Source organism: Ictalurus furcatus, chromosome 1 (assembly GCF_023375685.1).
Source record: "Ictalurus furcatus strain D&B chromosome 1, Billie_1.0, whole genome shotgun sequence".
In the NCBI taxonomy this organism is placed as follows: Eukaryota; Metazoa; Chordata; class Actinopteri; order Siluriformes; family Ictaluridae; genus Ictalurus; species Ictalurus furcatus.
In genome coordinates this window covers 2,364,316-2,388,541 of record NC_071255.1, presented here as the reverse complement: position 1 = coordinate 2,388,541, position 24,226 = coordinate 2,364,316, and the positions used below count along the sequence as shown (strand labels likewise).

At 41.9% G+C, this 24,226-nt stretch overlaps 1 protein-coding gene across 7 annotated transcripts in view; it reads left to right on the top strand.

Moving 5' to 3' along the window:
* obscnb (obscurin, cytoskeletal calmodulin and titin-interacting RhoGEF b) overlaps positions 1–21,632 on the top strand; it is a 56,597-nt gene extending 34,965 nt beyond the window's left edge. For 5 of the 7 annotated variants that reach the window (XM_053653518.1, XM_053653441.1, XM_053653280.1 and 2 more), the window contains 31 exons: positions 222–488; positions 1,278–1,553; positions 1,959–2,231; positions 2,329–2,619; positions 2,721–2,990; positions 3,409–4,662; positions 5,085–5,366; positions 7,410–7,491; positions 7,712–7,845; positions 7,946–8,143; positions 8,264–8,302; positions 8,457–8,555; positions 9,060–9,324; positions 9,449–9,492; positions 10,182–10,283; positions 12,622–12,755; positions 12,922–13,122; positions 13,197–13,273; positions 13,648–13,818; positions 14,181–14,340; positions 14,959–15,075; positions 15,204–15,368; positions 15,499–15,657; positions 15,974–16,151; positions 16,264–16,377; positions 16,590–16,757; positions 16,846–16,948; positions 17,050–17,179; positions 17,375–17,468; positions 17,672–17,714; positions 18,219–21,632. In XM_053653518.1, the coding sequence (XP_053509493.1) occupies positions 222–488; positions 1,278–1,553; positions 1,959–2,231; positions 2,329–2,619; positions 2,721–2,990; positions 3,409–4,662; positions 5,085–5,366; positions 7,410–7,491; positions 7,712–7,845; positions 7,946–8,143; positions 8,264–8,302; positions 8,457–8,555; positions 9,060–9,324; positions 9,449–9,492; positions 10,182–10,283; positions 12,622–12,755; positions 12,922–13,122; positions 13,197–13,273; positions 13,648–13,818; positions 14,181–14,340; positions 14,959–15,075; positions 15,204–15,368; positions 15,499–15,657; positions 15,974–16,151; positions 16,264–16,377; positions 16,590–16,757; positions 16,846–16,948; positions 17,050–17,179; positions 17,375–17,468; positions 17,672–17,714; positions 18,219–19,251 (6,923 nt within the window). In that variant the 3' untranslated portion in view covers positions 19,252–21,632. The remainder of the gene's footprint in view (positions 1–221; positions 489–1,277; positions 1,554–1,958; positions 2,232–2,328; positions 2,620–2,720; positions 2,991–3,408; positions 4,663–5,084; positions 5,367–7,409; positions 7,492–7,711; positions 7,846–7,945; positions 8,144–8,263; positions 8,303–8,456; positions 8,556–9,059; positions 9,325–9,448; positions 9,493–10,181; positions 10,284–12,621; positions 12,756–12,921; positions 13,123–13,196; positions 13,274–13,647; positions 13,819–14,180; positions 14,341–14,958; positions 15,076–15,203; positions 15,369–15,498; positions 15,658–15,973; positions 16,152–16,263; positions 16,378–16,589; positions 16,758–16,845; positions 16,949–17,049; positions 17,180–17,374; positions 17,469–17,671; positions 17,715–18,218) is intronic. The other 2 variants (XM_053653197.1, XM_053653359.1) reach the window with 2 other exon arrangements.
* The last annotated feature ends 2,594 nt before the right edge of the window (positions 21,633–24,226 follow it).

The window sequence follows — 24,226 nt, the reverse complement described above, 5'->3', positions numbered from 1 at the left end:
TGGAATATGATGTAATACTTTTTTTTTTTTTTTTTTAATAGTTCACAATCTCATGCCTATAAAGTCATTAACCAGTTCCCTTTGCTTCATCAGGTTTCTGCAACTGATGCATGCACACTATTTGTAAAAAAATTTTTCCAAAATGTTGTCTTTTACTGAGTAGTGTCGTTTGCAGCTTAATATCATCTCATGTGAGACAAATCTTCACCCACCGTTTATAGATCCTACTGTGGAGGTAGTCAGTGCCATGGAGGATATCAACATAGCAGAGAACCAGCCTGCAGAGTTCATCTGCCAGTTCTCACGCCCAGTCAGGGCCATATGGAAGCGAAACGGGCAACCCGTGCAGCCTGACGGCCAGAGGCTTATAGTGGAGCAAGACTGGACTGTAGCGCGGTTGTACATTAGCCGGGTAACCGCACAGGATGTGGGTGTATACTCCTGTGAGGCAGAAGGGACCTGTATTGAGGCACACCTGAGGGTGCAAGGTGAGCTTACCTGCAGCCCGAACTCGTATCTCACGATACTATAAGACAAGTTTAGCCAGGGTTCTTTGGGGCTGCCAACTTTGAAATGCCTGTGGGGTAAGATACTGCTCGTTTAGCATTGCTCAATGGTCCAGATATTTGTGCAGTAAGGATTCTGCAACATGTTTGAAAGAGTTGTGAGGCTGATGGATACCTAACGCAGTGACGGAGAGCATCAGACTATATGAACAATTTTTACAAATGTGGGATACATCAGTCATGGAAGGCAAGAAGGCAGTGATGGCTGGTTGTGATATCAGATGGAAGGGGTAGAAAGAAATCAGCCCCCTCAGCAAAAATGGGGTGTTAAGCCCTACTAGCCTATTTATACCAGCCACACCTGCATTTATGTTTGAAAGGTAGTCAGGGATGAAGCTACTTAATGTTGCTGCATGAAATCTGTAAGGTTTCACATTTCGGGTTAATATTATGATTTTTACATGGTGCATTTTTAGTGGAGAAAGAGGTTGATGGTCCAGCCGAGGGGATCATTGGACCGTTTCAGTGGAGTAAAACAGATTATTTATAGATTTTTAACTTTATTACAAATTTTGTTTGTGTAATATGTAAAAACGTACAAGGTTTTTGGCTGGTCTCTAATCTTATGTAACATGACATAAGGTTACGACTGTTATTGACATCAGCTATTGGCCTTTTAATTAAACGCATACTGCTGATGGTGCATTGCAATAAAACACTCCAACATTTGAACTGGAATAAAAAAGTTAACCTCTCAAACCTGTCCTACAGCGAAACCCATTGAGATCATTCAAGGTCTGGATAACGTGGAGACAATTGAAGGTGGTGAGGCACTTTTCGAGTGCTCCCTATCTCTCCCCGAGTCTAAAGATTGCCGGTGGTTGGTTGATGGACAACCTGTGAAGGAGTCTGCAAAAGTGGAAATCGTTTGCTTCGAGAATGGTCGACGCCATCTTTTGCTGCTGAAGGACTTGAGAGCTGGTGACAACTCGACAGTAACCTTTCAGGCTGGCACTGCCTCCAGCTCTGCCCTTCTCTCAGTCAAAGGTTAGTCAATTTAGGAACTTGAATACTTGAATATTGTTAGCATGCTTATAGTCATTTTACCAAAAGTTGAAATATATAAAAAAAAAAGATTTGTAGTATTCTTTTAGTATGTGTAGATCATTTGTAGGCAAAACTGGTTATGTAAAACTGGTTCTATAGCTTAATTGTATGCTGGTTTCCGCAAGACGGCATACTCTCTACAAGAAGAATATCCCCCTGGGCCAAGCACGCCACTTGAGACTGCACTGTTGGCCCCATAGAATGTTTATGCAGTCTGACATGACCTAGGCGAGACGTTAAATGGGGGTGGTAGGGTGTAATGTCCCTGGCTGATGTGACCTTTATTGTGTAATTTATTGTATTTATTTTTGAATTATTATGTAATGTTTTGAACTGTAAATTTAGGGTTGGAGCTGGAAGTGGTGAAACCCTTGGAGGACAAGACTGTTGTTGTTGGTGAGCAAGCAGAGTTCACTTGCGTCCTGAGTGAGCCCGTACCAGAGAAAGACGTGAACTGGTATGCTAATGGTTCTGAACTACGGCCAGATGACATTTGGGCGATGAAGAATAACGGATGTGCGTGCACCCTCATTCTGAAAAAAGCCCAAGTCCGGTCACCACTGGAGATCACGTTTGCTGCTCAGGATGCCATTTCAGTGGCCAAGCTAATGACTATTGGTAAGCGTAACCAGTCCATACAACATAGCGGGTTTTTTGCGAAACTCAGCGATGTTAAGAATTTAATGTTGTGCTCATGTAATTTGTTGAATCTTAGCCGTACCTGACCCCCCTGAGGATCCCGAGCTGGTCACTAAGGGACCAACTTCAGTGACTCTGTCCTGGTTCACACCTCTCAATGATGGTGGAAGCCCAATCCTGGGATACCGTGTGGAAATGCGGCGAGTGGATAGTGCTCTCTGGCAGCCCTGCCATACAGAACCAGTGTGCAATACTGAGTTTACGGTGGAAAATCTTGTCTCTGGCTCTGGATACAGGTTCCGTGTGGCAGCTATTAACCGTGCAGGGATTGGAGACTCTGTCCAGCTTCCACAAACTGTTACATTGGGTAAGAACGGTTAGGTCGTCAAGTACTTGTGAAGAACTTGTGGATTAAAATCATGTATCTTCAACTGTATTAATATTTTTTTCTGTTATTCTGATTTTTAGATGCACCGGTGACCATTGCCAAGAAGTTAAACGTGTCTGAGCTCAGAAAGGGTAAGATTGCCCGTCTGGAGTGCGAGCTTTCATCTGAGAGTAAGCAGGTCATCTGGCAAAAAGACCATCAGGAGATTGAGATCGGTGCCAAATACCAGATGGTAACAGAGGGCAAATCCCAAATTTTGCTCATTAAGGATTTCCAGCCTGCTGACCAGGGGGTCTATACTTGTGTGGCCTCAGAAGAGGTGGAAACCTCGATAAACCTCGACCTTGAAGGTATCTGCCCATGTCCAGTTTTCGTGCACCATCAGACTTCTTTTTCTTTTTTTTTAATGTTCAGGAAAAATAGAATTAAGTTTGAACTAATGCATATTTTATTAGTAATGATGTGAAATATTGATGTACAATTTACTGCTTGTATTTTCTTATATTCTTATTTTATACCACAGCTCTGCTGGAATCTGATTGGTCAGAAGGTGTTCATTAATATTTCTCGTAGCAATAGCTCTGCAAATAGTGCACCTGCAAATCAAAGTATTATTGTTTCTATAGTAACCACAAATTTCACGGACACCTGGATGGTGGATGAGCCACATAATCTAATAAATGAATTGAAAAATGTGTTTCCGATAACAGGACTCCCTCCAAATATTTTTTCCCTAACATATTACATTGTCGTCACCTCTGATTGCAGAAGATCGCACTGTGATACCCCAGCCCGAGGAAGGTGGCCAGCCTGGCTTGCCCCCTGAGGCTGCCTCCGAGGGAGATCTGCATGTTTTATGGGATGCTCTGGCCAAGAAGAGGAGGATGAGCAGGGAACCCACACTGGACTCCATATCTGAGCTGCCAGAAGAAGATGGTAAAGACAAGACACAAGATCTGGAGGGTAAAGGCGTGGGGAAAGCGCAGATCAAAGAGAAAGAGAAGCCCATCGAAATCAAACCAGAGCTGCAACTGTATACCAGTTCTGAAGACGAGTCCGTTAGTGGAAGTCTGGTGTCTTACCTTAAAAAAAGCAGCAAATCCTCTGTCACGGTGATGAGCGAAAGTGAAACCGTTGCATCCCAGAAGTTTTACGAACATTTTCAAATGACCGAGAAAACAGTGCAGCAGACCACAGCAGCACCGCCGCTTGAGATTGCGAAGGATGACGACAGGGATGAGCTGCAGGAGGCAGCCATCAAAATCCAAGCTGCCTTCAAAGGCTTCAAAGCCAGAAAGGACATGCGACCTGCCTTTAAAGAGGTCTTTAAGGACCAGAACAAAGAACCAAATATGACAATTCATCTCGAGTGTATTGCAGACGGCAAGCCAGACAAAGTTCGCTGGCTGAAGGACGGCAAACCGTTGGTAGATGGCAAACACCACCACATCGACATATACAACGATGGAACTTGTTCTCTGATTGTGCCAGCTGCTACGACTAACGACACTGGGGTGTACACTTGTGAGGTCACGAATAAGTTTGGGGTTGCGTCCCACAGTGGAAAAGTCGTCGTTGGCTCTGTGCGAGAGTCATCAGGACGTCGTCCGCTAACTCTCGGATATAGTGCAGACAGTGAGCCTGAGAGCTCCGGCAGCGAGATGGACGAGTCTTTACGACAGGCGAGCAGGAGGCTCCAGAAGCTGCTTCGTACACGTCTTCCACCGAACGTCGAGGAGGAACCGTTCGTAAGTGCCGACGAGGGTGACCTACCGCCTCCGGATCCTCATTCGTACCGCGAAGACGACAGCTACATCTACATCCGCTTTGACACACGCAGTGAAGCTCAGGTTGCATCCCAGCGATTCCAGGAGATGTTTACACACCAAGGTGTGCCTGTAGACACCACTATTATCGAAATCGGAACCAAGATAGAACTTCGCATCAAGAAGATGGGATCCACCCAAGATGGTTCCCAAACCCCGACTAAAGAAAAGCCGGTTTTCATGTCGGGACCACTCGGTAAGGCAGAGCTTTTCTTCTTGAACCTGCACCAAGATTTGGTTTATTGTAGCTTTCTAGATTTGAACCTCTTCTGTCTGAGCATGATGGAATGCTTTTTGTTTGGCTACCAAAATTTTGAAATTGTCTGCTATTTTGTCTGAATTATTTACAGCACAGGTTCCCAACCCTGAACCTGGAGTCATCTCTTTCCTGAACGTTTTAGTGTTTTCCTTGCTTCAATCACAGTCTTTCTGGGGGTGAAGTTGGTATGTTCGATTACATTAGATTAATGAAAACACCAAAATGTGCAGGATAGGGGGTTCTCCAGGGCAGGGGAACCTGTGATTTATCTATAGTACATTGTTTGCATGGAATGGTTTTAGCTGCTCTGCACCAGCAGTGCTCTGCAATGTTCTGTCGTGTGTTCTTTGGGCTCACAGCAGCCCCAGTCTTCCTGACACAGCTCCAAAACCAGGAAGTCCCAGACGGATACCCGGTCAACTTTGACTGTGTGATCATCGGCAAACCCTCCCCCAGCATACGGTGGTTCAAAGACGGGAAAGTGCTACACGAAGATGACCATTATATGATCAACGAAGACCAGGAGGGCTGCCATCAATTGATCATTACAACTGTACGGCCATCCGACATGGGCGTGTACAGATGTGTGGCTGAAAATGACAGTGGCATTGCATCCAGCAAGGCGGAGCTTAGGGTGGAAAGTGAGTACACTGGTAAAAGAAAGTGGCCTCCCACCATGGGCAGAACATCTAACTGGATGGAATCTCCCTTTCTTTTACCAGTGCATCCCAGTTTTGTTTATTGCAAGGTGTCTTTATGTGGAATTACGCTTGCATCGACACCACCTGAATGTCTGGCATTTATTCATCAAAGTTGCATTTAGACAAATCAGATCGTAAAACAAGCGTCCGAATTTTTTGCATTTGCCGTACGTGTACAATCGAGCTCACTTAAATTTGACTGTAACATTTTTTTTTAACAATCTGAAACACACTTCATTTGCAGCTGAATCGTCTAAATCGATCAGTAATTATCGCAGGTAGTGTTGTATTCTACTCTCTAATACCAATAAAAAATTAGCTAACAACATCGTCGATGATCAATTACACGTGCACATGGGAATCTCGAATTAAAATGTACGCGGTGTTGGGTTTAACGTTAACACACTGTATACGCTGTATTCAACAGGAACGTGTAACGTCAGTCATTAGCGTTTTGGAAGTCCTTACACGTTGTTTGAGTTTATATGAACGCAAAAATAAGGTCATATGCGGTTTTAATCACTCTCCTAGTCAGAGTTTTAGTGTTTGATCGATTCATTTCTTTCAGCGTTTTTGTTTATATTCAATTTAAAAAATTGTTTCTTTTTAGCATATTATTTATGCATACGACGTATAAATAAGGGAGTGGTGGGCGGAGCTTTCATCCACGCAGCGGAAGCCGATTGATTACTCACGCTAAAATGTTTTATGACCGTTTTATGAATCGGAGGCTAGTTTCTACGCAACTTTTGAAGAATAAACGGCAGTGTCTTTTGTCTGAAATAACTAATCATCTTCATCTTATCTTAAACTTGCCTTCAAGTGCACCTATTATGGTTTTTCAGATATTACCTTTCACGTAGCGTGTTATATACGTAGCTGTTTGCGAATGTAAAAATGTCTGAAAAGTTTCAAAAATCAAAAGTGCGCGACAAATGGAGTTATTGAATCCCAAAAGAAGGAATCGATTCTGAACAGCTGAAACGAGTCGTTAGTGATTCCAGAATTTACTTCCTGTACTAACCTACGTAGGTTTGTAACAAAAAGCCCCGCCTCTGGTCTTCATCACCTACTCGCTGACAGACGGAGCTGAAACTCGTCACGGTAGAGGGCGTTTCCTTTTTGAAACCCACCGACAGCGGTAGACCAATCACGACCGACTGGGACATCTGACCAATCAGAGCAGAGTATGCTCTCTGAAAGAATGAATCATTTAGAACGGATCATTTAACGAGTCGTTTTTGACAGTGGGGGTGGGGGGGGAGGAAATGCTACAGTTTAAATTATGAGCATGTTAGTGTTTTTTGACCTCGGATGCACGTAAATCTATTGTATGAGACCTTTAAAACACAATTAGGCACATTTAAAATCCATAATAGGTGCACTTAAAAAAAAAAAAAAAATTTAAATAAATAAGTTGATAGTGTTCAGAGCTACAGGATTTCTATATACGCCCTTAATGACAGCTGAGATAAGCCTACAGAAATATTCCTAAAGGATTATTCCAGTAGGTTTAACCAGACATAGAAATTGCATTCGTTAGTTTTCATGTGAAGTTGATGTAACACAAATCTCAGATCTTTTTTTATTTTATTTTAATGACACTTTCTGGGCTGACTTATGACATTTCATGACCCATAATGCCAGCGTTCTGACATAAGGTTGGAAGACTTCCTCCTAACACTACCGTATGTAGACCCAAGTCGTCTTGCTATGTAAACAAAAGCTCTCAAAGCAGTTTTTATGACGAGGAACAAGACTTTCAAATGTTCATGTAGGCTTATATCGGTGGTCAGGAAGCGCTTACTCACTCAGGTGTTTATGTAGCCCACTGAACGCTATTTATTGTTGTGTATATAGTTAATAAACAGAAATATTCACCTTCTCATCTCGCGTAACATCCTTAACAATCTCCATTGTTGTGAAGAACATTAATAATGCGTGTAACCTCCATGCATTATAACGCATTTTATTTTTCCGCAGTGTCTTGCAGCTCTGACTACGACACCGCAGCCGACGCCACAGAAACGTCTTCGTATATTAGTGCTAAAGATTACGTCTCCAGGTAAACTCAAACCATCAAGACTGTGTTTATTTATTCAGTTTGTGCTCATAAGCATAAAACGTGTGGATTCGACACATTCTGTAGGACACAACTCTGTTATAATTCTATACACGTTCTGTGCATTTATCTTAATACAGAATTACAAATCTGCTTCTATGTACCGTAGCATGCACGTTTTTCTCAATATGTTCTCGACGTTTTTAAACTTTGTGCTGCGCAGTTCTGAGCACAGAGACACTGAGGCGTTCGAATCGGTGGTGGAGGACGAACAGCTTCCTCAAGTGGTGGATGAGTTGCATGACCTCTTTCTCAGTCCCGGAGCGCCCAATGCCAAGATGAGCGTCAGAATCAAAGGTCAGTTGTGTCGGGTTCTTCGTAACGGCATCAACCGTCAGGTTAAAAGTCGATCTTCATGGGTTTAACTTGATTTTTATTTTTTTTAAATTATTTTTAGGATTCCCCACACCAAAAGTTTACTGGTTCAAGGACGGCGTGGCACTGTCGGCCACGGACAGGGTTTTGCTGTCGGCCGAGAGAGACGTGTTCAGTCTGGAGATCGTGGAGGTGAAGCGTGAAGATAGCGGCGAGTATTCCGTCTACGTCAGCAACGCAGCCGGAGCTGCCTACTCCTCCGCACGCATGGTCGTGCTCAGTACGTGACCTTGTAATATTCAAGAGATTTGAATTTGAATTCAGAACACCATCCAATGTGTTCCAAGGTTATACCTGTTTAATACTATTCTTCTTGTGCGTATTTTTTCCCTCGTTCCAGGTCCAGGCGATCGCATACCTGAGACTCTGAAGATTAGAGGTGTGTACGAATACATCTACAGTATGTCCTTCGCATCTGTAATGTAACTCAATAAAATAAATAGAAGTTGAATATTAGTAGAAATATTTTGACGATATCGAATGTTTCCGATTATCTTTTTTTTTTTTTTTTTAACCTCCGCTTCACCTCACAGACTCCAAAGAACCTCTGGTACCGCCACGTTTTCTGGAGAAGTTCTGCAACCGGACGGTGAAGCAAGGAGCGAGCATCACGCTGTCTGTCAAAGTAGAAGGTGCTGTAGTCTCGATTGACCTTGATGTACAGTATACCACAGCGCAGTATATGACTGTAATTTTTAATTAAAGTGCTCATTCTAATACGTTACGGTTTCTATAGTAACGACTTGCACATGGAATTATATGGTGGGTTCTCCATCTAAGCGCATTTCTTTTTTTGAAAAAAAACAAAACAAAACAAAAAAACACAACAACGCATTGTTGATGTGGTGAAGTTTTCTGTGAGGAGATTTATGAACGTTTATGGTTCTGTTTTGTGGATGTTCCGCAACGTTAAACATAACTATAAACGGATAAAAAGTGCAGCACGTTAGTACATGTCTGTCTTTAATAAATGAATAAATAAATAATACTTCTCGGCGGCGATTAACTGTGGTGTAATTGGAGTAGGACTCTTCAGGACAAGCGGTAACTCCGCTTCGCCCCAGTTGTATAATCTTAATGCTGATGTTCTTGAATGTCGATGGAAGAGTTTGTTGTTTTTCTTTTCGCACCCGTAGGCTCCCCGACTCCCTGTGTGAACTGGCTGAAGGAAGAAGCGCTGAAGGATTTGTTGTGGATTAAAGCAGACACGCCCGGATACAAGATCGCCAGCTCTGGCTCCCAGCACAGCCTCATCCTGATGGATGTCGGGAAGGAGCACAGCGGCAGCTACACCTGCATCGCCAGCAACCGCGCCGGCCAGTCGGTCAACACCGCCCGCCTGGACGTGGACCAAGGTGTGACCGCTCTCCCAACTCTACAGCAGAGCGGCGTTACGCCAGAGTAAGCTCATAAACAACACTTTCTGATTCGAAAAGCCACGGCTTTAGCTTGGAATGTGACCTAACTGTGAATGGGTATGAAGTGTCATGGCTGGGGGCATCACTGTGTGCTTTCCTGTTTACAGGATTTGTGGGATTACAGTCAGCCCTCCAGAGGAAGAAGGCAAAGGTGAGAGGAGTATTTATTACATACTTTACTTACCGTCAACATCGACCAGTTAAAACTCTAAACAATGCGATCTCATCACTTGTTTTTAAGCTAAACCTCGTTCGAATACCTTCTCGTTTCTATAGTAACAACTTATACCGGGACCTCAGAAACTGAGAATTAATAAACAAGTGTACTCGTTTAATAAAGAAAAACATATGAACATTTATTTATGGAACGAATCTCGACTTTACAGATCGCAGTTTCTCGGTAACGTGACAAGGTGGTTTTTTTTGTTTGTTTGTTTTTGTTTGTGTTGTCATGCATTTCAAGAGGAAAAATTGTTTATAGCTGCTATAATGTAAGTGATAACAGGAACTAGCTTGTTTAACAGACTATCTACAACTGTAAATGGATTATTATTATTATTTTTTTTTTTTATTTTTTTTTTTTAAAAGTCGTCGTTTTTTAAGTAATCATAACGATGCAGTTGCTGTGGTGTCCGGCTGTTTGCCGGAGCATGTTTCTGATTGGCTGGTGATGGTGACGTTTGTGCACCACTAGTTACAACGTACAGATTTCTGTTCGGTCATAAGAGTCTTTAAAAAAAAAAAAAAAAAGAGAGTAAAACTAGCTCTTCACACACCCAAGGTTGATGTTTTTGCACAAAGTGTGTCACCTGACGCAGGAATTCGTTCCTTACCTTTCAGGAGAGCCGAAACTGCCTTACCTGGCTGGCGTCGATACCGCAGATTTCTTACAGAAGCTCACGTCGCACATCACCGAGATGGTCTCTGCCAAGATCACGCAAGGTGAGAGAGACAACTTCACAGTGTCGGATAGTGTTAGACCGTTTAAACACCGTTTTAACCGTTTTCTTTAGTTCATCAAACACATCGTCACGTACATGAATAACAGAACAATTACAGTGTAAACTTTTATATAATAATAATAATAAACCTGATCTAATAGATTTATATAGAAATGATGAATAAAATATTCCAGGCATTATATGTGTAAACAAGTAATGTTTATCACGAGGACAGAAATCCATTTTTATCTATTATCATGGGTAATAATAAGCAGAATTATTCTATAATTCTACACTGTATTGAGTAATACATTTAAAACACAAATTTAAGTCTCTGGCCAGACTTAAATAACACAAATATTTATAATTGTCGTGTATTTATTTGCTTGTTTGTTTATTTGAAACTTCTTTTTTCCCAGTCCAGTATACAGGTATAATTTAGAATAAAAGCTACATAACATGAGCACAGTAGATGCATGTTGTCTGCTTTGGTGTGCACTAACAGTACAATTAATAAAAAGATGATGATTACATTCATTCATTCATTTATTTATTTATTTAAATGGCATTTTTTTAAATGTTACAGCTGGGTTTTTTTATTTTATTTTGACGTTTAGAGCTGTAAAGCACATCTGAGTAAAAAGGTTGGGGTTTTATAGGTAAAACTATAAAAAAAAATATACAGCAAGAATTTTTTTGCTATTATTATTATTATTATTATTATTATTATTATTATTATCTTTTAATAGCGATGCCATTTTTTTTTCATCCTCTCCTGACTTGTCCCATCGTCCCATCATCCCCTCCTCCCTCACTCACTCATCCCGTCATCCCGCACCTTCACCTCCCAGTGGCTCCACACACTCACTGAAACTGATTTGTTATTCAGACAGCTTACAGAACCGTCAAGTGCTCCAGTGGATGAAAACATGGCCCAAAGTGACCAGTATGTATCCAAAGCTAAACCAGACAAAAAAACAAAACAAAAAAAAACACTGCAGAATCTTCATCTTTTTTCTTACATTTATTTTCGCCTGGGTTTGCCAGTACTGTTTGTTCGCATTCCTCCGATCATTGTCTTGACTGTAGAATTTATTAGTTGTATAAATTGTTGTCCAAGCGTACACTTTTCTGTTTTGTGAGCTGATTGGATACAGATTCAGTTACAGTCCAAATCTGTGATTTTTAATGACTTTGGTCCTAGAGTGAAATGTTTTTATTCGCTTTCATGTCTTACATCTCTCGCGCTCTCCACATTTCTTTCTGTCTGTCCGTCTCTCTCTCTCTCTTTACACCTCTCTCTGCATGTCTCTATTTCTCTCTCCCTCTCTCTCTCTGTTACTCTCACACTTTTCCTTCTATGCGTCTGTCTACATTTGTCAATCGCTGTCTTTGTCCCTCTCTTTCTTTCTCTCTCCATTTCTGTCCATTTCTCTCTCTCTTTGTCTCTCTCTATTTCTTTCTATCTGTCTCTCTCTTTACATGTTTTTCTTTCCTTTTCCTTCTGTCAATATATTTCTTTCTCTCTTTCCATTTCTTTTTATCTCTCCATCTCTCTCTCTTTCTGTCTCTCTGGCAGTGTTTCTCTCTCTCTCCTTCTCTCTCTTTCCATTTCTCACTCTCTTTACATCTCTCTCTCGCCTTTTCCTTCGGTCGTCTCTCTCTCTCTCTCTCTCTCTCTCTCTCTCTCTCTCTCTCTCTCTCTAAACCTCTCTTTCTCTCTGTTATTCTCTCACTTTTCCTTCTGTATGTCTGTCTTTGTCCATCTTTCCACCTCTCTTTCTTTCTGTCTCTCCATCTGCTTCCATTTCTCTCTTTTTACATCTTTCTATCTGTCTCTCTACATATTTTCTCTCTTCCCTTTTCCCTGTCAGTCCCTCTCTTTCTTTCTCTCTCTCCATCTCTTTTTCTGTCTCTTGCTGTATTTCTCTCTCCCTGTCTCTCTCTTTCTCACTCTCTTTACACCTCTCTTTAAATGTTTCTCTCTTTCCTTTGCCTTCCGTCAATCTCTTTCTTGCACTCTTTCCATTTCTTTTTATCTCTCCATATCTCTTTCTTTGTCTCTCTCTCTCTCTCCCCTCTTCTTCCATTTCTCCCGCTCTATACATCTGTCTCTCGCCTTTTCCTTCGGTCGTCTGTCTCTCTCTTTCTTTTTCCCTTTACGTGGGGAGTGAGGGAGGTTCTCTGTTCTGTTAATATATTTTTGTGAATGAGAGGTTTTCAGTTAACTGATTTGTAACCTGTGATGGATGTTAGATTAGATGTTAGATTAGACAGGGAAAATAAAGATGTCAAATATCAAATCTCTGTCTCCGTGTCTCTCCGTTTCTCTCTTTCAGCCTCATTACGCGTGCCTGGAGGCGACAGCGACGACGAGACCAAGACTCCATCTCCCTACCACGGCCGCTCGCGTCCCGCTTCCCTGATCACCGACTCGTCCTCCGAATCCGACGAGGGTGAAGCCCGAGGAGAGGTAACACGCACCCCCTCCGATATCCACGTCCTTTTAATGATTTGCGATAACCGTCTCGGGATAACTGACTTGTCTCGCAGACGTTCCACAACGTTAAACGGGAAATACACTGCATGTTATTCTATATCGTATTTCCACACGTCATCTTTATCATTGCTCCGACCAGATGTTTGACATCTACGTCGCGACGGCGGATTATAACCCCACGGGACTGAGTAAAGAGAGCATCGCTCTAAAGGAGGGGCAGTACGTGGAGGTCCTGGACTCGGCTCATCCGCTCAAATGGCTCGTGCGCACTAAACCCACCAAAACCACACCCTCGCGTCAGGGCTGGGTCTCTCCAGCGTACCTCGACAAGAAGTTGAAGGTGAGTGCTGAGACGTTTGAAAAGAATTCAGGGCATCCAATGCTGAATGAATGCTAAACGCCGGCATTTTGTAGATTTCTGCAGATACATCGGAAGTTCCCGAGACCACAGGAGAGGAGGTCACTGAGGGAGAGTACAAAAGGAAGCTCTGGTGAGTTCTCCCTCTCTCGGGCGCACATGTCACGTGATTCAGATCATGCTGTAAGACGTTGTGAGCTTATGCCACAGGTGCGCACGCTGTAAGATACCTCACGAAGCATGTGTTCACAGTGTACGATATCTATGATACCTTAACCTACTAATACCTTGGAAAAGAAACAGTCGCATGCACTTATGATGTCCGGAACTGTTCGCGGGAATATAGACCGCTCTAATGTTTCAGATAGCAACCACCCAAAAGAGTTGGTTTATTTCTACTAAACTTGATTTAGGTTGTTGTTGGTTAACCTGTTTTGTTTTGGTGGTGGTTTTTTTTTCTCCTTTTTTCTTCTTCTTTTCCTCATTATTATCATGGTCTACGAAAAGCCAACTCATCCAGGAGCTCATTACCAGTGAGAAGGAGTTTATAAAGGAGGTGGGCTTCGTTACGTCGCACCATCTGAAGCACGTCGACGAGGAGAGCACACCGCCTGAAATCCGCAGTCGCAAGGAGACCATCTTCTGCAACATTAGCGACATCAGTGCGTTCCACAGCAGGTACGTGACGAGTAATAATATAAATACCTTGTTGCTTCGTGGTGAACTAGAAGGGTTTACCCCTGAAGGGTTGTGATGTGTGGATCGTTCCAACTCGACTAAACTTAAGTCCTTGCACCCTTTACTTTGGAAAGATTGTTTTGAGAGAAGGCGTTGTATAATATGGGGGGGTGGGGGGTGTGTGTGTGTGTGTGTGTGGGGGGAGTATACATTTGTAATTGTATATTATTAGTAAGAAAGTGTAGTTTCTTATTTCTGGCGCTCAGTTGTTGTTGTTTTTTATATATATATATATATATATATATATATATATATATATATATATATATATATATATATATTTTTTTTTTTTTTTTCTGTAGCTCTTTTCTCCCTGGGCTACAAGAGTGTGACACGGATGACGATATAGCCATGCACTTCATAAAAAACACAGAAGGATTTGAGAACTATCTGCCGTACTTTGTCGGTCAGGCTAAGGCCAAGGCTACCATCAGTGAGAAAGATGTTCAGCAGTATTTCAAGGTGAGACCATAAAGAATGGGCAGTATTGTAAGTGCATTGGTGAATCATTTTTATGATATTTCTCAGAGAGGGTCAATTCCTGAATTATTGGTACCCTTAATGAAAATATGGGGCGGATAAAACCCACCAGTGATGGATTTAGAAGCCTAGACTATGGGAACCCTGACCTGCAAGTTATTTCGACACAGTGTTAACTTCATATCTCATTATTTTTCTTATTTGAATACGTTATGCAGTATTTTCGTTTCGCCTCAATATCCTCGCAGCCAGGCTTGTAAAATGTTTTTGAAACATTGACCTGAAATAATGTCGAAACGATGTCTTGTAAGAACAAGACGTTAAGTCGAAATAACGAGATTAAAGTTGCGATGCTACGTTAGAACAGCGCACTATGCCGAAGTGAATTTCTTTATACTCGTTTTCCAGACCTATTTTGTAAGCGTGTCTTTTGAAAACCAGTCACGGCGGCTGGCCTGTGATTGGTGACGTTAACGTAGGCCTGAACACAATTAGAATGTTTACGCTGCAAATAATGAAGCGTAAAGTGTTTATGTGGCTTTAAAATGAGCAGTTTCCACCAAAGCAAGGAATGATCCTGTCGCTATGTTTATAAACTAGAAATACACGGATTCAGAGCTGGCGAATGTGGATCCTGCAGAAGGTCCGGTACTGAGTGTGAATAATTATCTTCAGAGACCTCTGGACAGAATCCAGAAATACAAGGACCTCTTAAAGGTAACGCGCTTCCTTTTCTTCATTTATTATTATTTTTATTTGCGCCTGTGAGATTTGAAATTTAAACTGAATTAAAGTGCACATTAAGGCATCACTGATGTTGATTTGGAACGTGATGTGATCTGTAGGAGTTGATTAAAAACAAGGCGAGGAATGGACAGAACTGCTGTCTTCTAGAAGAGGCCTACGCCATGGTTTCTTCTCTTCCCACACGCTCTGAAAACACGCATCACGTCTCCCTGATTGCGAACTACCCTGCTAACCTGGAAGCGTTAGGAGAGCCCATCAGACAGGTACTAACACACCCCACACACACTCGTACATACTATTGCACAAATGAAAGATTGAAAGCAACTATCTATCTCTACAATATTACAGAATAGGACATCAAACTGAAGCATTATTGTTTGTTTGGTTTTGCAGGGTCCTTTCATAGTGTGGGAGGGCGCTCCAGGAATCAGAACGTCTTCGAGAGGACATCACCGTCACGTCTTCCTCTTCAAAAACTACGTCGTCATCTGCAAACAGAAACGAGACACGGACATGGACGTCCAAACGTACACGTTCAAGAATATGATGAAGGTAAACATGGCTTCAAGGTCGTTTGCCTGGGTAATAATCCAGCTAACGTTGGCGAAAATGGACATTTGATTGATTGATTGATTGATTGATTGATTTATTAGAGATCGGCATGTACCTTTTTATCCGTTTATAGTTACAGTACGCTTGATGCTATGGACCGTATTAACAACAAGAACAGGAATGAACTTGTTTCGCCAGTGTTCCGCAACACTGGAAGTAATGTTTTACTCCCTTACTTCATGCTGTAAAGATCGACATTTGGTTGTTTGTGTTTTTTTTTTGTTGTTTGTTTTTTTTAATCCCGTCTGTCGTTCAGCTCACCAACATTGACGTGAACGAGACTGTGGAAGGAGACGAGAGGGCGTTCGAGATCTGGCACGAGCGTGAGGACTCGGTGAGGAAGTACACGCTGCAAGCACGCACAGTCATTCTGAAGAACTCCTGGCTCCGTGATCTGCGCAACCTCCAACAACGCTACAGCATGCCAGCGTGGAGTGAGTACCTCGCGTCCTCACACCAAGCATGATGTTAATACGTTTTAAAATATTTTGTAGAACGGTCATTCCGTGTGTGTGTGTGTGTGTGTGTGTGTGTGTGTGTAAAAAGGTCCACCTGATTTTGAGGCAGTGTTGACTGACTGCACAGCAGAACTGGGACAGACGGTTAAACTGGCTTGCAAGGTCACGGGATCTCCGAAACCCATAGTGGCCTGGTTTAAAGGTGAGCACGTTAATGGTTCCTCTGGAATTGTGCTCGTTCTCATATGGGTCACTATACAAAAAGCGCTCGGTCTGTAAAAGGGATTTTACTGATCATCAAAAGTGTTTAAAGATTTCCATTAATATATTTTGGCCGCTTTACTGTCTGTAATCCTACTGCATTAGACTAAATGATATGCGAGTCGATCCTTATGCATGCGTATGATTGCGCAGACGGCCGGGCCGTGGAGGTCGACCCTCACCACATCATCATCGAGGACCCCGACGGTTCCTGCACCCTCATCCTGGATAACATGACTGCAGATGACTCTGGCCAGTACATGTGCTTCGCCACCAGCGGTGCTGGAAACGCCAGCACCCTGGGCAAGATTACAGTCCAGGGTAGGTGTTCGGACCCACGTTCTAGTCTACATCCAGATCAAGATGAAATTAAATCAATCTTGTTTTTTGTCTGTTTTTGCGTTTGTAGTACCGCCACGCTTTGTCCACAAGTTGAGGAACGCCGCGTTCGTCGCAGGAGAGGACGCTCAGTTCACTTGCACAATCATAAGTGCTCCAAGTCCAAAAATAAGGTACTCGTTTGCGTATTTTTGCTGCCGCATGTTTTTTTTTCCCCGAATACGCCATGCGTATCGTTGTTGCAGATCGTTTTCTTTTTCTCGTCCCTGTTTAGGTGGTTTAAAGAGGGCAGACTGCTAGCGGACCAGGAGAAGTATCAGACTTACAGCGAACCACGTAGCGGCGTGGTGGTTTTCGTGATTAAGAACCCCGGAGAGAAAGACCTGGGGCGTTATGAATGCGAGGTACGGTATCGCATAGGAATAACTTTCGTTAGTTGTTATGTAAAATGCTGTGAGTGGACAAGTGTGTCTTCAGTTGTCACGTTTAATCACCACGTGGTGGAGCGAGCACGTGATTTGTGGCTGCTCTTAACGTTGACCACGTTCTAACCAATCAGAATCCAGAATTCAATCGCCATCATTTGGATTTGTTTGCAGCTTTCTAACCGGCTGGGCAGCGTGAGGTGTGCGGCAGAGCTGGTCCTTCCTACGTTAGCGATGGCCGGAGGAGAGCAGGCCATCAGGATTGAAGGTAGAAATGATGATGATGATGATGATGATTATGATGTAGAGACGTAAATATGGGTTGGCATCTCGTGGGAGTACTTTGTGGCGTGGATCTTAATTCCAAGATGCTATATTGTTACATATATGCATAATACATAAACAGCATTTGAACGGAAATGTCCTATTTTACGATTTTGTGTAACTTTTTGGGGTTTTGTTTCCTTCTAGTTACAGAGCAAGAGACTAAAGTACCAAAGAAAACCATAATCATGTAAGTCTTTAAAAATGTATATCCATTTCTAACTGTAACAGTATATCTAGAAGGGACTAGATATGCTGTGTATTTGGAAGCTTATTTAAAAAAAGAAAATACTGCTTTAAATAGACTTCGTGTGAAGGGAAATCGTGTGTACACTATTGTCTGTTTGTCTAGGATAAAACGCGCTTAAAATAGATAACGACTTGGTGCGGTATTTTTTCGTTCTTATTTAGATCCGTCAAATAAAAATAAAAAATTCAATATTCAATATTCAATATCCACTGGTCATCCCAATGCCTGAAACAACCAGATGGTCAAGTGTTGTTTTTTTGTTTTTAATTCATGGAATTGCCTCCAAATCTTGAGGTTGACTCGTAGTTTTTAATTCCTGGAATCAATGAATCGATTCTCTTTGGAATCGACGCCCATCGTTGGCGATCGTTAACTGATAACCGTCGAAGTACGTGTTAATTCGAATGCATCAGTTTGCAGTTTCCTGTGGTGTCCTTTTTGCAGAGAGGAGACCATCACGACTGTCGTGAAGAACACTCGAATGAAGCGCCACGCGTCTCCCCGCCCGTCCTCCATGGGAGTTTACCGCTCCGAAGCCTCCACTTCTGAACCGCCGCGACAGAAGAGGACAATGTCTAAAAAAGCCGTCCCCACTCTGTACGTCACGGAACCCGAGGGGACTGCAGCCAGGAACCCGAAATGGGTCGAAGTGGAAGAGATTATCGAGTATAAAGTGAACAAGTCGCCAAAGCTGCCGAGGAGACGAGGTGCTTCCCCCGGCAGGAGACAGCCACCTGATAACCCTAACGTGAACAACTCGAACAACAAGTTAGTGGAGGAAATGCAAGTGTCCGGGGCTAGCGTGGACTCGCAAACTTTCTCTTGGGACGGCGAGTCCGAAACAGCGAGTTTGGATTCTCCAGAAGTGGAAGTTGTGGATTTCGATCAGCCGTGTGTCTTGATGGAAATCTGTGACACGGACACTGATGATGATGATCAGGCAGCCGTATGCGAGGACTTCAGCGATGACATCTTAGACGACGGGAATAAAGTGTTCACCCTGGAAGACCTGGAGGATTACGTTCCCAAAGAGGGCGAGACATTTGGTTGTGGAGATTCTCACGTACCTGCGGAGAGGCCGGTTGAAATTTCGGTTCTACAAACGGAAATTAACGAACCCACCGTCGGTCGACCCGTCCTGCTAAACCTGGGCCGTCCGCTTTTGCCAACCCCGAAAGTACGTCCTGGGTTCTTCAGTCGCTTTAAAGAGCACTTCTCGAACGTCTTTTCCGACCCCTCATCAGCTGGGGAGAAGTTTATACCGATCCGTGTCAGCGGGGTGTCCTACAGCCAGTCTGCGTCCGCTCCCGGATCGTCGACGAGTCACGGAAAGGTGGAAGTAACTCAAAGGTACTGCTCCGAGGTTCAGCGAGGGACGGCTGGCGGCCAGCAGAGCTTCAAAGCTCAAATCTCTGCACCAGTTGGACAACCGGTTACAGTTCCGATCCCCAAGATGAACCAGTCTGGAAAGCCGTAACCAAGACGAAACCATCGACATGCAGAATATAGATACGAAATCAATGCACCCGTCTTGTCTTAAAACCCCTGTCGTCTTTTCCTAACTACTTTCTTATGTCTAGCTATACAGTAGCTTTTGTCGTGAATTTACTTTCCACTACAACGGAAAGAACCACGTTGGTCTCGATACTCCATGAGCGGTTCGAGTCGGACAGGAACGTACAGTATATGAGGAGGGTGACGACGGGTAACTCCAGACCGTTTTTTGCACAAATGTTTTCTCATTTTAACAAACCCTTCAGAAACCTGTACAACTTCCTGCTTCCTTCCTTTTCTAGCGCTAGCACCATCAAGGTTTTGCTCGATGGAAAAACATAGCTAATTTCCCTCAAACATTTCCCTGACATGTTTTGTTTAAATTAGCAAATAGCAAACGTTTTGCTAATGTTACTAGGAAGCGTTTACATTCACGTATGTAGAACAGAAAAGCCTGATTAGAGAACACTTTTCTAGCTAACACTGATGCACCTTTTTTTTTTTTTTTTTTGTTTTGGCATAGTATATATTTATTAGATATATTTTTCATAAATTTAGCCTCTGATAATGCTTATTAAGTGACATCCATGTGTCGGCAAAGGCTTTTAAGTTGAACGTCTTCACTGAAGAGTAACGTGCAAATGGGATCATTCCGTATTTTCCAGACAGTCCCAAACAGCCCTCACAGCAGGGCGACCAGGGGCAGAAACTGAATAAGACACACTGAGAATGGGATTGAGGCTTGGAAAGTTAATCCTGTGTACACAACAAAGTTTATCTAACGTGTCCTGGCATATTCTACCAAACAGCCAGAATTACAAAGTATTACCGTTGATGCTTTCTCTTTAAAATGGAACATGACAAGACCAACAGTGCCAAGTTAAGTAAATAAGGCTCAGTTTAACTATTAGAAAGTTATTGGGAACGATTCATGCTCTGAATTACACAAATAATTTTTAAGAGGAGTCTGTAATCTGTAATCTACTTCACAGTGCATGATTTGACCGAGTGTCCAAATGCATTACTATAACACATTCATGAATGTGTAAGTGTATTCACGTGTGGTATAATCTTTTGTGCAGCACAGAGAGTTTTATTCAGTTGACGTATAGGTTTAGTACAAAGAAATAATAATAAGAAGAAGAGTCGTCACATTCTCTTGGCATGAGTGGTGTTTATAAATTCTAGAAATCCTATAGCGTTATCTTTCTTCCGTCTGTAGTATGTTTACAGAACTGGTGTTGGATGCACTAGATGATGCGTTTTCTGAAATACAGCTACAGAGGAATTGTGTTTAACCGAATACGTGTTGGGGTGTGTGTGAGTGAAAATTAAAAACACCTAGCGTAAATGACTGTAAATGAGAACTTCTAAATCACAATAAATAAATAAATAAGTGTGTCCTGCTAAGTATTACTCAATTAAAGTGTATTTCTCCTTTCATGACGTATTTGAATTACACGTTTTTGCAAGAGAAGTGCTCGTGTAAGTGTTGCGGGAAGCGAGGTAGGTCCTACAAGTCGTGGTTCCCAACACATCCTTTGCTACAAGATGGACGAGATGCAGCAGGACTGAAAGAGGAGTTGGTCGCTTTAACGTGGGTCGTCATGAAGAACTTTGAGCGTCTGATCCTGGTCCGGTTGGAGTCTTTTACAGGCCGCTACTTCCTGAATTTTGTTCATGGGAAAATAAAAAAATGACACGGGTGTTATTATTATTATGATTCATGGTGCAGACTGAGACATGTCGATAAAACAAAGTGAAATAACGTTACAGACCCACAACGTATACAAAGTTATATTATAGAGGAATGACAATTAAAACCCACTTGACTTGAGCAATTTGGTCAGCAGCCATAATAAATACTCTTTAGTTGGTCAATACAGTGGTTCCTATTTGGAGTTGTCCTTATGTCTTAATAATGATAATGTTTATGAGGTCAGTAAATTGGTCAAGGGTGTCTTTAAAGTTGAATTCTCAAGACAACCTGGTGTGGGTCTGTCCATTAAACCATTTTGGCCCCTAGAAGGAAATACTTGTCCACACAACTGGTTAGATGATGATAATTTTCTATAGCTGCAGCCAGGATTGTTTAAAACATTGTATTTCCTTTTACATGTGGCAGGCTTAAAGCTTCCTGGGAAGTTAATTTACTCTTTATGGGAGGAGTCTCCAGTGTTGGAGTCTTGTAACCATTATAGGTACAGCTGTGGTTATGTGGTCTGATTATACCCACAATATACTGCATCTACATAGTCACATTTATACACATCATATACAGACACCTCATCAGTCATATTTACAGATACCATCATTAGACACATTTGTACACACATCATCATCAGTCTTATTTACATATATTACTTTTTAGTAATGCAGTTCATGTGAATACAGAGGTAATGTGAAATACACAATCAGTAACCTGAGACTCAAACCCAGGACCCTGTAGCTAAGAGATAGCAGCACTACCTGTTGTGCCATTAATACTTAATGTTTTGGCTGTCAAAAACCATGTTCATGTGTGAATGTGATGAGTTTTCACAAATGTAATGTCAGGGCTGTGGTTCAAGACCAGCCTTAAGTGTGCAAGATTTTTATTTTGTATACTTGTATAAGTAATGCAAAGTAAAAGTTAAAGCCCACAGGGAACAATTGTCAATTGAAGGCACTGGCAGCTCAGAAGACTGAGGATGAGTCCATCCTGTCCCTGCTTGAAGCACACAGGTTCGAGGCTTGGCTCGGCTCGGCTTGGGTGAGGTGAAAGTGCTGGAACCAGGTTGGGATCTGGCAGAGAAAGAGAGAGAAAAGCCAGTCTCTCCCACCTGGGGCTTCTGGAGAGGTGAAAACAGGGGTTATGCTGCAGTGGACCATGTACCCCTAATAATTTTATATATATATATATATATATATATATTCATATTTATATATATTATACATACACATATATATTTATATATTATATATATACACGTGTATATATATATATATATATATATATATATATATATATATATATATATATATATATATATATTATACATACACACATATACACACGTATATATTTATATTATACATACGTATACAGTGAGGGAAAAAAGTATTTGATCCCCTGCTGATTTTGTATGTTTACCCACTGACAAAGAAATGATCAGTCTATAACTTTAATGGTAGATTTATTTGAACAGTGAGAGACAGAATAACAACAAAAAAATCCAGAAAAACGCACATCAAAAATGTTATAAATTGATTTGCATTTTAATGAGGGAAATAAGTATTTGACCCCTCTGCAAAACATGACTTAGTACTTGGTTTAAAAACCCTTGTTGGCAATCACAGAGGTCAGACGTTTCTTGTAGTTGGCCACCAGGTTTGCACACATCTCAGGAGGGATTTTGTCCCACTCCTCTTTGCAGATCTTCTCCAAGTCATTAAGGTTTCGAGGCTGACGTTTGGCAACTCGAACCTTCAGCTCTCTCCACAGATTTTCTATGGGATTAAGGTCTGAAGACTGCCTAGGTCACTCCAGGACCTTAATGTGCTTCTTCTTGAGCCACTCCTTTGTTGCCTTGGCCATGTGTTTTGGGTCATTGTCATGCTGGAATACCCATCCACGACCCATTTTCAATGCCCTGTCTGAGGGAAGGAGGTTTTCACCCAAGATTTGACGGTACATGGCCCCGTCCATCGTCCCTTTGATGCGGTGAAGTTGTCCTGTCCCCTTAGCAGAAAAAAACCCCCAAAGCATAATGTTTCCACCTCCATGTTTGACGGTGGGGATGGTGTTCCAGGGGTCATAGGCAGCATTCCTCCTCCTCCAAACACGGCGAGTTGAGTTGATGCCAAAGAGCTCCATTTTGGTCTCATCTGACCACAACACTTTCACCCAGTTGTCCTCAGAATCATTCAGATGTTCATTGGCAAACTTCAGACGGGCATGTATATGTGTTTTCTTGAGCAGCGGACCTTGCGCGCGCTGCAGGATTTCAGTCCTTCACGGCGTAGTGTGTTACCAATTGTTTTCTTGGTGACTATGGTCCCAGCTGCCTTGAGATCATTGACAAGATCCTCCCGTGTAGTTCTGGGCTGATTCCTCACTGTTCTCATGATCAATGCAACTCCACGAGGTGAGATCTTGCATGGAGCCCCAGGCCGAGGGAGATTGACAGTTCTTTTGTGCTTCTTCCATTTGCGAATAATCGCACCAACTGTTGTCCCCTTCTCACCAAGCTGCTTTGCAATGGTCTTGTAGCCCATTCCAGACTTGTGTAGGTCTACAGTCTTGTCCCTGACATCCTTGGAGAGCTCTTTGGTCTTGGCCATGGAGGAGAGTTTGGAATATGACTGATTGATTGCTTCTGTGGACAGGTGTCTTTTATACAGGTAACAAACTGATATTAAGAGCACTCCCTTTAAGAGTGTGCTCCTAATCTCAGCTCGTTACCTGTATAAAAGACACCTGGGAGCCAGAAATCTTTCTGATTGAGAGGGGGTCAAATACTTATTTCCCTCATTAAAATGCAAATTAATTTATAAAATTTTTGACATGCGCTTTTCTGGATTTTTTTGTTGTTATTCTGTCTCTCACTGTTCAAATACAACTACCATTAAAATTATAGACTGATCATTTCTTTGTCAGTGGGCAAACGTACAAAATCAGCAGGGGATCAAATACTTTTTTCCCTCACTGTATATTCAAATTTATTTATATATATTTATATATATACACACATATACACACGTATGTATATATATTTATATATATTCATATTTATGTATATATATTTATATTTATTATATATATGTGTGTATATATATACAAGTGTATATATATTACTATACATACACATATATATTCAAATTTATTTATATATAACTTTATATATATTTATATATATATATATACACACACGTATACACACGTATGTATATATATATATATTTATATATATTCATAT